At 46.4% G+C, this 16,196-nt stretch overlaps 1 protein-coding gene across 1 annotated transcript in view; it reads right to left on the bottom strand.

Moving 5' to 3' along the window:
- The window catches only part of LOC311139710 (solute carrier organic anion transporter family member 1C1-like), a 66,769-nt gene that overhangs the window by 13,599 nt on the left and 36,974 nt on the right, over nucleotides 1-16,196 (bottom strand). Inside the window, exons 3-4 of the mRNA XM_084174632.1 lie at nucleotides 12,157-12,298; nucleotides 1,870-2,002 (exon numbers count right to left, since the gene is read on the bottom strand). Of these exons, the coding sequence (XP_084030758.1) occupies nucleotides 1,870-2,002; nucleotides 12,157-12,298 (275 nt within the window). The remainder of the gene's footprint in view (nucleotides 1-1,869; nucleotides 2,003-12,156; nucleotides 12,299-16,196) is intronic.

Raw genomic sequence — 16,196 nt, forward strand, 5'->3', positions numbered from 1 at the left:
GGAAGAAGCTTTCCTGGCTTCCCCTGTAAAATACAAACAATTGGCGACTGAAATGTTTTTCTGAAAAACATCCAACAGCTGTAAAAATGCATATAGTAGAACTTCTCTTGGCATTCAGTAAAGAGACTCCATACAGTGCAGCATATACTCTTTAAGATTCACTATGTTCCCATCTTGTGGGATGGGATAATATATTCTGACTGATCAAACTTTCATGACCAAGCCAAGCTAATGAGAACACATGATAACACACAACCATGCTTCATCCCACAAACGATGCTATACAATATATAAAATATGTACAAAATACAGTATATTAGCATATCATACAGAGTCAGTGATATCCGTCCTTTATCAGACATTATACAAACACACAGAAATACAGTGCATTCAGAAAGTATTCAGACCCCTTGACTTTTTCCACATTTTGTTGTTACAGCCTTATTCTAAAAAAATTCCCCCATCAATCTACACACAATACCCCATAATGACAAAGCGAAAACAGGTTTTTAGAAATCTTTGCAAATGTTTTCAAATAAAAAAACTGAAGTACCTTATTTACATAAGTATTCAGACCCTTTGCTATGAGACTCAAAATTGAGCTCAGGTGCATCCTGTTTCCATTTATCATCCTTGAGATGTTTCTACAACTTGATTGTAGTCCACCTGTTTTAAATTCAATTGATTGGACATGATTTGGAAAGGCACACACCTGTCTATATAAGGTCCCACAGTTGACAGTGCAAGTCAGAGCAAAAACCAAGCCATGAGGTCGAAGGAATTGTCCGTAGAGCTCCGAGACAGGATTGTGTCGAGGCACAGATCTGGGGAAGGGTACCAAAAAATGTGTGCAGCATTGAAGGTCCCCAAGAACACAGTGGCCTCCATCATTCTTAAATTGAACAAGTTTAGAACCAGCAAGACTCTTCCTAGAGCTGGCCGCCCGGCCAAACTGAGCAATCACGGGAGAAGGGCCCAAGACCCCGATGGTCACTCTGACAGAGCTCCAGAGTTCCTCTGTGGAGATGGGAGAACCGTCCAGAAGGACAACCATCTCTGCAGCACTCCACCAATCAGGTCTTTATGGTAGAGTGGCCAGACGGAAGCCAAGACAGGAAGGTTCACCTTCCAACAGGACAACAACCCTAAGCACACAGCCAAGACAACGCAGGAGTGGCTTCAGGACAAGTCTCTGAATGTCTTTGAGTGGCCCAGCCAGAGCCCGGACTTGAACCCGATCTAACGTCTCTGGAGAGATCTGAAATAGCTGTGCAGCGACTCTCCCCATCCAACCTGACATAGCTTGAGAGGATCTGCAGAGAAGAATGGGATAAACTCCCCAAATTCAGGTGTGCGAAGCTTGTAACGTCATACCCAAGAAGACTCGAGGCTGTAATCGCTTCCAAAGGTGCTTCAACAAAGTACTGAGTAAAGGGTCTGAATACTATGTAAATGTGATATTTCCGTTTTTATTTTTTATACATTTGCAAAAATTTCTAAAAACCTGTTTTTGCTTTGTCATTATGGGGTATTGTGTGTCGATTTAATCAATTTTAGAATAAAGCTGTAACGTAACAAAATGTGGAAAAAGTCAAGGGGTCTGAACACTTTCCTAATGCACTGTAGACTGACATTTCCTTTAAACAGGGGATAACTGGAAACGTAATGCAGACTAGAGTACACACAAGCGCACAGGCACACACTTACACACATATCCAGATAAGCTTTAGCTTACTGTACCACAAGTGCATTCAAAAAAGCATTTAGCTACAGCCGCAATAACATCTGCTAAATATGTGTATGCAATAACATTTGATTTGAAAAGGATGCTGGAAATGAATCCTCCTTCAAAAGTCAGTAAAACCTCACCGTCCGATGAGGAAGTGTGGCAGAGCGATGATGAATGTTCCCACTGCCATCAGTACACAGCCCATGGCTATGATCTTGGGCCGATGCAGCTTTGCACCAAAGTAACTCACGAATGCTATCACCAACAGGTTACCTGGTAGGGGGACAGACAGACACAGAATTGGTCTGTTCTTAGTTCCCATTTCAATTCTCAAATTGACTAATCTGATTAATTGAGATTCAATTCACGAATTGAAAAAGTAAAATGTTAAGGTTATTCTAGTTACAACTCTATTTCGATTCCATTCCTGAATGGATTCTTGAATTGTCGAGTTGACATGGAACTGAACCCAGTTCAATTTATTCACAATCACAATGCCTAATTCCTCTCATTGATGTAAGAGTGTTGGTACATTGAGTTTCAACATAGTGGCACCGTTGGTTTCCTAATTCCCACTATAGAGTGATTCCTCACAAAACCCAGACCAAAAAATGACATATGTTGTTGACATATATTTGACATTTGTATCTAAAAGCATAATTGAGAAATAATGAATCAAAGTTGCCATATTTCTGACATTTTGGTCTCCCTTAAGACTCCATAATGTCTCATCTGTAGATACTACAAAGCAGAAATGTGTGTCATATGAAGCTTTACCGCTAGCTCTGTAATATAAGTAGTATTTTGATTTCAAGAACACATTTCTTACAATAATATATGAATATAGAAAAATATAAACATGAATATTGAAAATATACAAAAACGTATTTGGCAAATATATTGTTGAAAATAATATACTCTATGGGCATATCAAAGTTCCAGAGTTGGATCTCTGCTAATTTTAAAGTTATGGCCCATTTAATACAGAGAAATTGGCATAGTAGACAATATCACCAACCAATCACAGCCCTCCTTTTACTTATATCATTGCCATCCTGCAAACCACCAGCAGAAGGCGACCATTTTGAATCCATTTTCACATTCACTCTGTTGATAATGCTTACAAATTGGATCATAAGAAAAGAAGAACCTTCCAAATCGAATGACGAAGGCCAATTGAATGACTGTGCCGTAGCCTGGATAGAGAGAGAGGAGGGAGGGGGGTTGGGGTAGAGCGAGAGAGAGACAGAGCGAGAGAGAGGGGTGGGTGTGTGTGTGAGAGAGAGAGAGATAGAGAGAGAGAGAGAGAGAGAGAGAGAGAGAGATAGAGAGAGAGAGAGAGAGACAGAGAGAGACAGAGAGAGAGAGAGAGAGAGAGAGAGAGAGAGAGAGAGAGAGAGAGAGAGAAGGGGGGGAGTTGATAGAGGAGAGCGAGTTAGAATGTTAGAGAGAGAGAGAGAGAAAATTGGGTAGTGGAGGAGAGCAGTGGGCGATAAAGACTTTAATGAGGTAAAATAAAAGCAGCCATTTCATGATTGAACCAATTGTTGTTTTTCAAGGATGGAGGGATGGAGGGATGATGTCAATTCCTTATTAAGGACGTCCATCCGCTCTCACTATTAAGAGGAGTAGGTAGGCTTGGAAAGTCCCACTTCAGAAACCTGCTGTACAATGCCTCAACTTCTGAACTCCTGAAATAACTGTCCTCTGACTAAGGCCAACCTAGCACTTGGAAATGCCAGGTAGTGAAAGTGTCATTGTGCCCTTCGTTTGTTTAAAATACTGCTTAAGGAAAATAACTGTTTTCATTGTGCTGAGAGCTATTGTGATGAAAACACCTGAACTCACTGACTGTGAATGTGTTTATTTTTCCTTCATTTATTTAGAATACTGTGTGGACTAGAATAACTGCTTTGTTTGTTGCTAAGGGTTTCCCAAAAGGGAAATGTCTCTATGGTTTGAGCAGGTCAAGAGGTACAGAGTACATCCTGCTATTAGAGAGTGGTTAAATAAAGAAAGGCCTTTGAGGCTAGTCTATGGAGCTCTCCTGAGTCGCTTCAGCACTTTTCTCTTGTTGTTCTCTCTCCCTGTGGTAGGGGCCATTGGAGCCATGACAAGAGGCACACAGCGCATCCTACAGCAGGCTTCTCCTGGTTTCCGTCTACTCTACACAGAAAGGCCCTTGAGGCAAGCTGAAGGGTGGGACTAAAAATAACAAGATAACTAATGTACAATATACTGTGTCCGTAAAATGTATATAGAAATAAAAACGGGATGGTCTTCAGAGATAGATGGGAGGGGTTGAGGGTAGCTGAAGGATGGGACTAAAAACGAACAAAAGATAACTATTGTCAAATATACTGTGTCCGTAAAAAGTATATACAGTTGAAGTCGGAAGTTTACATACACCTTAGCCAAATACATTTAAACTCAGTTTTTAACAATTCCTGACATTTAATCCTAGTAAAAAGTCCCTGTCTTAGGTCAGTTAGGATCACCACTTTATTTTAAGTGTGAAATGTCAGAATAATTGTAGAGAGAATTATTTATTTCAGCTTTTATTTATTTCATGACATTCCCAGTGGGTCAGAAGTTTACATACACTCAATTAGTATTTGGTAGCATTGCCTTTAAATTGTTTAACTTGGGTCAAACATTTTGGGTAGCCTTCCAAAAGCTTCCCACAATAAGTTGGCTGAATGTTGGCCCATTCCTCCTGACAGAACTGGTGTAACTGAGTCAGGTTTGTAGGCTTCCTTTCTCACACACGCTTTTTCAATTCTGCCCACACATGTTCTATAGGACTGAGGTCAGGGCTTTGTGATGGCCACTCCAATACCTTGACTTTGTTGTCCTTAAGCCATTTTGCCACAACTTTGGAAGTATGCTTGGGGTCATTATCCTTTGGAAGACCCATTTGCGACCAAGCTTTAACTTCCTGATTGATGTCTTGAGATGTTGCTTCAAAATATCCACATCATTTTCCTTCCTCATGATGCCATCTATTTTGTGAAGTGCACCAGTCCCTTCTGCAGCAAAGCACCCCCACAGCATGATGCTGCCACCCCCGTGCTTCACGGTTGGGATGGTGTTCTTCAGCTTGAAAGCTACCCCCTTTTTCCTCCAAACATAACGATGGTCATTATGGCCAAAGAGTTCTATTTTTGTTCCATCAGACCAGATGAACGTGGTACCTTCAGGCGTTTGGAAATTGCTCCCAAGGATGAACCAGACTTGTGGAGGTCTACAATTTTTTTTCGGAGGTCTTGCTGATTTCTTTTCATCTTCCCATGATGTCAAGCAAAGAGGCACTGAGTTTGAAGGTAGGCCTTGAAATACATCCACAGGTACACCTCCAATTGACTCAAATTATGTCAATTAGCCTATCAGAAGCTTCTAAACCATGACACCATTTTCTGGAAATTTCCAAGCTGTTTAAAGGCACAGTCAACTTAGTGTATGTAAACTTCTGACCCACTGGAATGGTGATACAGTGAATTATAAGTGAAATAATCTGTCCGTAAACAATTGTTGGAAAAATTACTTGTGTCATGCACAAAGTAGATGTCCTAACCGACTTGCCAAAACTGTCGTTTTTTAACAAGACATTTGTGGAGTGGTTGAAAAACAAGTTTTAATGACTCCAACCTAAGTGTATGTAAACTTCCGACTTCAACTGCAGTATGTATAAGCTGGAAGTTGAAGCCTAAGTGTTGTTGTCCATTAGTTTACTCCAATTAGGGGAAGGGTGGTTGGGTTAGGGGAAAATAATAATATAATATATATAGATATATATTTATATACATATATTTACCCAAACGATATATGGGGGATTGGAAATTATGCAGACAATTACATTGATGGAAGCCACAATCTGTCTGCAATATTAAAGGCCTTTGAGGCAGAGAGGTGTTTATATATACTCCTAAGGCATGGGCTGAAGGGAGACTCTATAAGGACACTACTGACCTGCAAAATGACTAATCAAAATCTAAAACTGACCCCTTACCTTAACCCTAACCTTAACCAAACCCATAGAGATGGAATCTGCAGTAGGGGGAAACAGCACCACTGGCTGCTCCACCACCGTTATTGTTTTTGTTGCCGAGCGTAGGGCAGCATGGTAAAACAAAATGCAGTACATATAGCTACTTCTGATATTTCTTAATTTCTAGTATTTTTTTGTTTTTTGGGGGGGCATTATTGTATTGCTAGATACTACTGCACTGTTGGAGCTAGAAACATAAGCATTTCACTGCACAATTCACATGCGATAGCATGATGTTGGAACTGGGCCTTGACAGTTTCTCAAAGAAGGCTCAATGGTAAATTTGATCACATTTCTGTAGAGGTGTGGGCAGAATGTGTTTCAGTGCCTTTCAAAAAAAAAAATGCATGCCGCCTATAGCGAGTGCCTGTCACGGTTTCGGCCGAGGCTGCTCCTCTTCCTTGTTCGGGCGGACTTCGGCGGTCGTCGTCTCCGGAGTACTAGCTGCCACCGTTCGATGTTTCTTGTTCTTTTGGTTTTGTCTGTTCATAACACCTGTCCCTTATTTGTGTCTTTATTGTTCCCCTTATTTAGTTTGTGTGTTTGGGTCAGGTGTTATGCGTTATTGTTTTATGTCAGCCTGTGTCAGCTGTATCAGTCTCTCGTGGTTATTTTCGAGAGTTTGCACTGCGTGCGCTTCTTTCTTGTTTTCCGCACAGTGTTACAGTGCGTATTGGTGCGCCACCCGGTTGGGGAGGCTATTTTGTCCATTTTTGGATTTACTAAAGTATTTAACGTCATCCTGGTTCCTGCGTTTGATTCCACACACTCACACCACTCTGACAGAATAACGCATCCAAATGGAATCAGCAGGAGCGACCGCGCCGACCGCCGATATGGACGAACGTCTTCGTGGTCAGGAGGACCGAATGAACCAGGTCTGTCACGCCCTGGAGAGGGTGATGACCACTCTACACCGATGGGAGACCAGCGGGGTGCCCACACCTCCAACCACCGACCCAGCTCCAGCGGTCAGCCCTCCGGTGTCATCTCCGGAACCCAGTGGGATTCGGCTCTCGCTCCCGAGGGCGTACGACGGCTCCACCGCCGGGTGTCAAGGGTTCCTGCTGCAGGTGGAGCTCTACCTCGCCACCGTACACCCGGCGCCCTCGGGACACGAGAGCGTCTCAGCCCTCATCTCCTGTCTCACCGGCAAGGCGTTGGAGTGGGCCAACGCCGAGTGGAGGAGAATGGACGCCGCAACCACGAACTATGCGGAGTTCTCCCGCCGCTTCCGTGCTGTATTCGACCATCCACCAGAAGGGAAGGCGGCGGGGGAACGTCTGTTCTACCTCCGACAGGGGATGAGGAGCGCACAGGACTTTGCCTTAGAGTTCCGGACCCTAGCGGCTGATGCAGGGTGGAATGAGCGGGCCCATATTGACCATTTCCGCTGCAGCCTCCGAGAGGACGTCCAGCGAGAGTTGGCGTGCAGGGACACGTCGTTAACTTTCGACCAACTGGTCGACATGGCCATCCGGCTGGATACCCTGCTCGCCACCCGTGGGCGTCCCGGAGGGGGGGGTTCGCCCATTCCACTTTCCAGCGCCTCCGAGCCGAGTCCTATGGAGCTCGGGGGTGCTGGCGCTAGGGAAAGGAGGAGGAGGAGCCCACGGGGACCCGGCCCGTGCACCAACTGTGGTCGTGGAGGGCACACTGCGGCTAGGTGCTGGGGCGGGTCCTCCAGGGGAGGAGATGGCAGGTCTAGCATTGGGGGGTCCCCCCAGGTGAGTAGGCGCCCTGCTTACCCAGAGCTTTCTGTCGTGCACCTAACCTTGCCTGTTTGTTTCCCACAGGTTGCACCTCGTTCCCAGCATAAGGCGCTGGTAGATTCAGGCGCAGCTGGGAATTTTATAGATCGCCAGTTCTGTTTAGAGTTAGGGATTCCCCTTCTTCCAGTGGATAAGCCTTTCCCCGTCCATGCCCTAGATAGCCGTCCGTTAGGGTCTGGGTTGATTAGGGAGGTCACAGCACCACTTCAGATGATGGCGCAGGAGGGTCATGAGGAGAGAATTCAGCTTTATCTGATTGACTCTCCTGCGTATCCGGTGGTGCTGGGTCTTCCCTGGTTGATGACTCATGACCCTATTATTGGGTGGCGAGAGAAAGCTCTTAAAGGGTGGTCTGCTCAATGTGAGGGGCGGTGTCTGGGTGTTTCCATAGGGGCGACCTCGGTGGAGAGTCCGAATCTAATGCCAGCACTGCAGATTCCCCCCGAGTATGAGGATTTGGCATTGGCGTTCAGTAAGACTAGGGCTGCGCAGCTGCCGCCTCATAGACGGGGGGATTGTGCGATAGATCTCCAGTCAGGCGCAGCTCTCCCGCGGAGCCATGTGTATCCCTTGTCTCAGGAGGAGAAGAAATCTATGGAGACATACATCTCTGAGTCTCTTGGACAGGGATACATACGGCCCTCCGTTTCACCCGTTTCCTCAAGTTTCTTTTTTGTGAAGAAGAAGGATGGAGGTCTGCGGCCGTGTATTGATTACCGCGGTCTCAATCAGATCACAGTGAAGTACAGCTATCCACTTCCTCTGATTGCGACTATGACGGAGTCACTGCACGGTGCGCAGTTCTTTACAAAATTGGATCTTAGGAGCGCATATAACTTGGTGCGCATCCGAAAGGGCGATGAATGGAAGACAGCGTTTAGCACGACTTCCGGGCACTACGAGTATCTAGTCATGCCATATGGGTTGATGAATGCTCCCTCAGTCTTCCAATCCTTCGTTGATGAGATTTTCCGGGACATGCAGGGACAGGGAGTGGTTGTGTACATCGACGACATTCTGGTGTATAGTCCTACCCGTGCTGAGCATGTAGCCCTGGTGCGCCGAGTATTGCGGAGGCTGTTGGAGCATGACCTATATGTCAAGGCAGAGAAATGTCTGTTTTTTCAGAAGTCGGTCTCCTTTCTGGGTTACCAGTTATCTGCGTCAGGGGTGAAGATGGAGGTAGACCGGGTGTCAGCTGTGCGTAATTGGCAGACCCCAACCACTGTGAAGGAGGTGCAACGGTTCTTGGGTTTTGCGAATTACTACCGGAGGTTTATCCGGGGTTTTGGACAGGTGGCAGCTCCCATAACGTCTCTGCTAAAGGGGGGTCCGGTGCGCTTGCGGTGGTCAGCTGAGGCGGACAGGGCATTTGGGAGACTGAAGGACCTGTTTACCTCGGCGCCGGTGTTGGCGCATCCGGATCCCTCTTTACCGTTCCAGGTAGAGGTGGACGCGTCAGAGGCCGGGATAGGGGCCGTTCTTTCCCAGCGTTCTGGTACTCCACCTAAACTCCGTCCCTGTGCGTTCTACTCTAAGAAGCTCAGTCCGGCGGAGCGGAATTATGACGTAGGAGACAGGGAGCTGTTAGCCGTGGTACAGGCCCTAAAGGTGTGGCGGCATTGGCTCGAGGGGGCTCAACACCCTTTCCTCATTCAAACTGACCATCGTAACCTGGAGTACATCCGGGCAGCTAGGAGACTGAATCCTCGCCAGGCTCGTTGGACTATGTTCCTGGCCCGGTTTGTGTTTAAGATCACATACATCCCGGGGTCCCAGAACGGGAAGGCAGATGCTCTGTCCCGGCGGTATGACGCAGAGGAGAGGTCAGTTGAGTCCACGCCCATACTACCGGAGTCTTGTCTGGTTGCTCCGGTGGTGTGGGAGGTTGATGGTGAGATCGAGCGGGCGTTACGCACCGACCCGAGTCCTCCTCAGTGTCCTGTGGGTCGGACGTACGTTCCGCTCGAGATACGCGATCGCCTCATTTGTTGGGCTCATACGTCCCCCTCCTCTGGCCATCCGGGTATCGGCCGGACAGTGCACTGCCTTAGCACAAAGTACTGGTGGCCAACGTTAGCTAGGGATGTGAGGATTTATGTCTCCTCCTGTTCGGTGTGTGCCCAGTGTAAGGCGCCCAGACATTTGCCCAGGGGTAAGTTACAACCCCTGCCTATTCCACAACGACCCTGGTCCCACCTCTCGGTGGATTTTGTTACCGACCTTCCCCCCTCACAGGGGAATACTACCATCCTGGTCGTTGTGGATAGGTTCTCGAAGGCCTGTCGTCTCCTTCCCATGCCGGGTCTACCCACTGCCCTACAGACCGCTGAGGCTCTGTTCACCCATGTCTTCCGGCATTACGGGGTACCCGAGGATATAGTGTCTGACCGAGGCCCCCAGTTCACCTCTAGAGTGTGGAGGGCATTTATGGAACGGTTGGGGGTGTCGGTAAGCCTTACCTCGGGTTACCACCCGGAGAGTAATGGGCAGGTTGAACGTGTCAACCAGGATGTGGGTAGGTTTCTGAGGTCATACTGTCAGGGCCGGCCGGAGGAGTGGGCGAGATATGTGCCCTGGGCCGAGATGGCACAGAACTCTCTTCGCCACTCCTCCACCCAACTAACCCCGTTTCAGTGCGTGTTGGGGTACCAGCCGGTGCTGGCACCATGGCATGAGAGCCAGATCGAGGCCCCCGCTGTGGATGAGTGGGTAAGGCGCTCGGAGGAGACGTGGGACGCTGCACACGTCCATCTGCAGCGTGCCATACGTCGACAGAAGACGAGCGCCGACCTACACCGCAGTGAGGGGCCAGTGTACGCACCTGGAGATCGAGTCTGGCTCTCAACCAGAAACCTGCTCCTCCGCCTGCCCTGCCGGAAGCTGGGTCGGCGGTTTGTGGGGCCGTTTAAAGTCCTGAGGAGATTGAACGAGGTGAGTTATAGGTTAGAACTACCTGTTGACTACAAGAATATTAACCCCTCGTTCCATGTGTCTCTCCTCAGGCCGGTGGTAGCTGGTCCACTCCAGGACTTTGAGATTGAGGAGACTCCTCCGCCCCCGTTGGACATCGAGGGGGCTCCGGCGTACACCGTGAGGTCCATACTGGATTCTAGACGCCGGATGGGGGGTCTTCAATATCTCGTGGAGTGGGAGGGGTACGGTCCGGAGGAGCGGTGCTGGGTGCCAAGGAGGGACGTGTTAGACCAGTCCCTACTGACCGATTTCCATCGGGGTCATCCTGCGCGCCCTGCTCCGCGTCGTCCGGGTCGTCCTCGAGCTCCGGGTCGGCGCACGGCTGGAGCCGCGCGTCAAGGGGGGGGTACTGTCACGGTTTCGGCCGAGGCTGCTCCTCTTCCTTGTTCGGGCGGACTTCGGCGGTCGTCGTCTCCGGAGTACTAGCTGCCACCGTTCGATGTTTCTTGTTCTTTTGGTTTTGTCTGTTCATAACACCTGTCCCTTATTTGTGTCTTTATTGTTCCCCTTATTTAGTTTGTGTGTTTGGGTCAGGTGTTATGCGTTATTGTTTTATGTCAGCCTGTGTCAGCTGTATCAGTCTCTCGTGGTTATTTTCGAGAGTTTGCACTGCGTGCGCTTCTTTCTTGTTTTCCGCACAGTGTTACAGTGCGTATTGGTGCGCCACCCGGTTGGGGAGGCTATTTTGTCCATTTTTGGATTTACTAAAGTATTTAACGTCATCCTGGTTCCTGCGTTTGATTCCACACACTCACACCACTCTGACAGTGCCAAACACTGGCCGTGCATTCTGCAAGATTGATTGTCTAATCGAACAATTTATGCTTCAGCCCACACTTCTAATCAAAAGACGAAATGTTGTTTAATATTTTGTTCATCAGTACATGATTGTGTTTATATCTCCTGCCTTGGGATAGGCTCTGAGATGAAATAGGCTACCACACAGCAATACTGTAGCCTACCCATAATGTCAAATATTTTAAATAGGCTACCGGTCTATTTACTTTCGAGCATGCTTGGCTATTGAATGAGCGATGGATAAATGGTAGCTTAATAGTTGTTGTGTAGCGGGAATAAACCAGTCATGTCAGAAAAGGAGAGACATGTCTTGCTATATGATTATGATTTAGGCCTATATAATAAAAGTAAAATAAATATATTAGGCTACATGCTGCTATGCGATCTCCTTACCAACGGCAAATGCATCTGTCTTATCATTAGGTCCATGTTTTAATGTTATTATTATTCCCGTGCATCAAACACCATTTCCCCCATTAGAACAATATTTGCTTGCAATACAATTGATCAGCCACTAGAAGTTGTGCGTACGAATGGTCTGAGCTGCACATGGAGATACGCACACTTTCCCGCAAGTTCAAAATGGATAAATACCAACCTTTGTGGGACATCTGGTGCACACAAGGTTTAGAGTTTTTTTTTGTGCACAAACACCTTTGATAAATGTGGCCCCTGGTGACTTCCTAGAAGGCCTTGGTGACCCATTCATTCACATCTCTTCTCTTTCACAACAACATGGATAGAACGGAAGACCAAAATTGCCCTGGGGATGAGGACGAGGAGGGGGGGTGGGGACAGGGGGATGGGGACCTGTGACGCAGACACTTACTTACCTATCTCAAAGCTCCCGTCGATGACACCTGTTAGGGAACTGGGGATGTCAAAGCGTCTCTCCAGCTGGGTTATTGTGCTCTTCATGTAGCTGCCAGACAAGGCCTTGGCAAAGTAGGCAAACGACAGGGCCACAAGGAACATCTGAAGAGCATGAGGGGAGGAAGAAAGGAGAAAGGGAGGTGGCAGAAAGTGAGAGATAAAAGAAAGGGGATGGGGGAAAGAGATATTGGTTATTAATAATTATAAACTGGGTGGTTCGTGCCCTGAATGCTGATTGGCTGACAGCCGTGGTATATCAGACCGTATACCACAGGTATGACAAAACATGTATTTATATATATACCACGGCTAAGGGCTGTATCCAGGCACTCCGCGTTGCGTCGTGCATAAGAACAGCCCTTAGCAGTGGTATATTGGCCATATACCACACCCCCTCGTGCCTTATTGCTTAATTAATACATATCGGACTGTATCAAGATTTTCATTGTCAGAGAGCGGGAGAGGGAGAGTTACCCCTGTGATGCTCTGATGTACACCACAGCTCTACTTTTCATTGGCTCATTAGCCTATTTTAGCTCCTGCTATCACATTTCCTATTTAATATTCAACTAGGCCTACATCATAGAGCACGGAGGAGAGGAGGATAGAAGAGGGAAAGGAAAAGGAGAGATGGAGGATGAGGGAAGGCAGAGTGTGTCTGTAACTACGGGGTATTGAGGAAGACCAGGACAAAGAGAGGATTAGGAGTCTACGTCAGACTTAAGATGGCTCCTTATGTGAGAGACCGGTGACTCAACCATAGCGACTGATGAAGAAAGGATTAGTTTTGACTAGGAAGAGAGGGAACTTATACATTATGGATTGGCCTTCAGTCCCCCCACCAAAAAAGGTGCTATCTAGAACCTAAACGGGATCTTCGGCTGTCCCCATAGGATAACCTTTTAAAGAACCCTTGTTGGTTCCAGGTAGAACCCTTTTGGTTCCAAGTAGAACCGTTTTGTGTTCCATGTAGAACCCAAAATTGTTTTTTACTGGAACCAAAAATAGTTATCCTATGGGGACAGCTGAAGAACCCAGTGTTGGTGCCAGTTTGTCTCTTGCCATCTCTTGTTTCTACTCTCCTTATGGAACTGTCGTGCCAAACATGTGTCATGCCAAACATTATTGACAAGGTGTTGGCAAGATAGCGCAAACAGATGGGGGCCTAGGCTAGGAAAGATGAGCTCTAGCATCCATTGCATCAGTCTCCCCGCTCTGGGCCACTCACGACTAGCAACACCTCCCATCTCTCACAATGTAGGTTTGTCTTCTCACAGCGACACGTCCACGTTCCCATGGGCTTTTCCACATCAAAGACTAGCCCGGGAAACTACACTGAACACAAATATAAACGCAACATGTAAAGTGTTGGTCCATTGTTTCATGAGCTGAAATAAACGTTCCCAGAAACTTTCCATATGCACAAAAAGCTTATTTTTCTCAAATGTTTTGCACAAATTTGTTTACATCCTTGTTAGTGAGCATTACTCCTTTGCCAATATAATCCATCCACCTGACAGGTGTGGCATATCAAGAAGCTGATTAAACAGCATGTTCATTACATAGGTGCACCTTGTGCTGGGGACAATAAAAGGCCACTCTAAAATGTTGTCACACAACACAATGCCACAGATGTCTCAAGTTGAGGGAGAATGCAATTGCATGCTGACTGCAGGAATGTCCACCAGAGCTGTTGCCAGATAATTGAATGTTAATTTCTCTATCATAAGCCGCCTCCAACGTCATTTTAGAGAATTTGTCAGTACATCCTACCGGCCTCATAACTGCAGACCATGTTTATGGCTTTGTGCGGGCGAGCTGCTTGCTGATGACAACGTTGTGAACAGAGTGCCCCATGGTGGCGGTGGAGTTATGGTATGGGCAGGCATGCTACGGACAACGAACAAAATTGCATTTTATCGATGGCAATTATTTTATTTGTTTTAGGTATCTGTGACCAACAGATGCGCTCAGTCCGGCTTTCAGTTGTAATAGTAGAATGCACAAGGTGGAATTGGGTAGTGCATCATCAGTTTTCATGTCAGTCATTGCGTACCTTAGAGATCTATTTAAAACTTGTCACAAATGCCCAGATCAACTAGCCCATGTCAGCTAATGTTTTTAAGCTAGATTTTTTAGCCTATAGATTTTGTTGTAATGTTTGATTCACTCAAATATCACATGAATACACATTAGACATGGCAAAATGTATAGAATTGCAAGAAAATTAGCTTTAAAACTGCAACCTGCTAAATGTTCTCTCCTCCAACAAGAGGGGTGTGGACAGTTTGTGTCATGAACAGTGCTTGTGCCCATAGAAATAGACGTGGCCCGCGCATGCAGGGGGTCGCGGGATGTTCCCCAATGCTGGAAGGAAAATGCTGAGTGAAAAAGTTTGGGAACCCCTGCATTTGATGACGCATTCTTAGTATGGGTGAGTCTAGTACATTGATATTTGTTGCTTACTGTATACATTTTTACTAAACAGTAAGTTCTAAATAGTATGATTAGTACACAGTATGTAGTTTTAGTAAATGGTAAGAACGACAGATTTTGGACATGACCAGAGAGCGAGCGAGAGAGCGAGAGCGAGAGCGAGAGCGAGAGAAATCAAGTAATTGACAGGAAGAGAGATGAAAGATAGAGAGAGAGAGCCAGAGAGTGAGAGTTGAAGAGGAGACCATTAGTGGATTAAATGGCTGGTTAAACAAGTGTTTATGTGAGTCCCTCAGCAGTGATGTCCTCTGCATGACATACAGGCTACAGCACACACTATCAATCCATCCAGCACTCAAAACTATAAAACAAACAAACATAGCAATCCGTTATGGTATCATTATGGTTAATTTGAGGCATTAAGAAATTAACTCATAAATGATAACACCCCAGAGAGATGTATGAATAGCCTCTGTTAGTATGTATGTTCTACACTGGCAGCCAGCCAAAAATCCCTAGAAAGCACAAGCCCAATTACAGACATAAACATCAATTCAGGCTTGAAACCACAACTGGAAGAGAAGTGATATTTCAGGGTTTAATTAATGGTCAGATGGGACTTTATCTCTCCCAAGTACATTGTAATTCAATATGGTCAGGGGGCTTCAAAATGAACTGTCAAGACTGTTCGCTTGCAATAACATATGCCTCAGTAACAACCTTCCCCCCTCTTTCTAACCATACTACATACTATTTAGAATGTACTGTTTAGTACAAACGTATGCAGTAAGCAACAAATATCAACATACTTCTCATCCATACTGAGAAGGCGTCATCAAATGCGCAATCGCGCTTGTTCCTCGCCATTTGTTAATTTTTGTAGAGCACATCCCCTATTCTGATTATCAGCTGTTGTCGAACACAGGTGGGTGTGAAAAGACGATTCTCTTCCTCAATAGTGTGCAATGAATTCTACTAGATGAAAAGCCTAAATGAGTATGACATCCTGGCAGGAATAAGGGAAGATATGACGAAGGAGAGAAGACCTTATGGTATGGGCTGGCATAAGTTACAGACAACAAACACAATTACATTTTATCAATGGCAATTTCAACGCACAGAGATACCGTGACGAGATCCTGAGGCCCATTGTCGTGCCATTCATCCGCCGCCATCACCTCATGTTTCAGCATGATAATGACCGGCCCCATGTCGCAAGGATCTTTGGACAATTCCTAGAAGCTGAAAATGTCCCAGTTCTTCCATGGCCTGCATAATCACCAGCCATGTCACCCATTGAGCATGTTTGGGATGCTCTGGATCAACATGTACGACAGAGTGTTCCAGTTCCCGCCAATATCCATCAACTTCGCACAGCCAATGAAGAGGAGTGGGACAACATTCCACAGGCCACAACCAACAGCCTGATCAACTCTATGCGAAGGAGATGTGTCGCGCTGCATGAGGAAAATGGTGGTCACACCAGATACTGACTGATTTTCTGATCCACGCCCCTACCTTTTTTTATAAGGTCTATGACCAACAGATGCATATCTGTATTCCC

This window comes from Coregonus lavaretus (genome assembly GCF_964263955.1).
Source record: "Coregonus lavaretus genome assembly, chromosome: 13".
Classification (NCBI taxonomy): Eukaryota; Metazoa; Chordata; class Actinopteri; order Salmoniformes; family Salmonidae; genus Coregonus; species Coregonus lavaretus.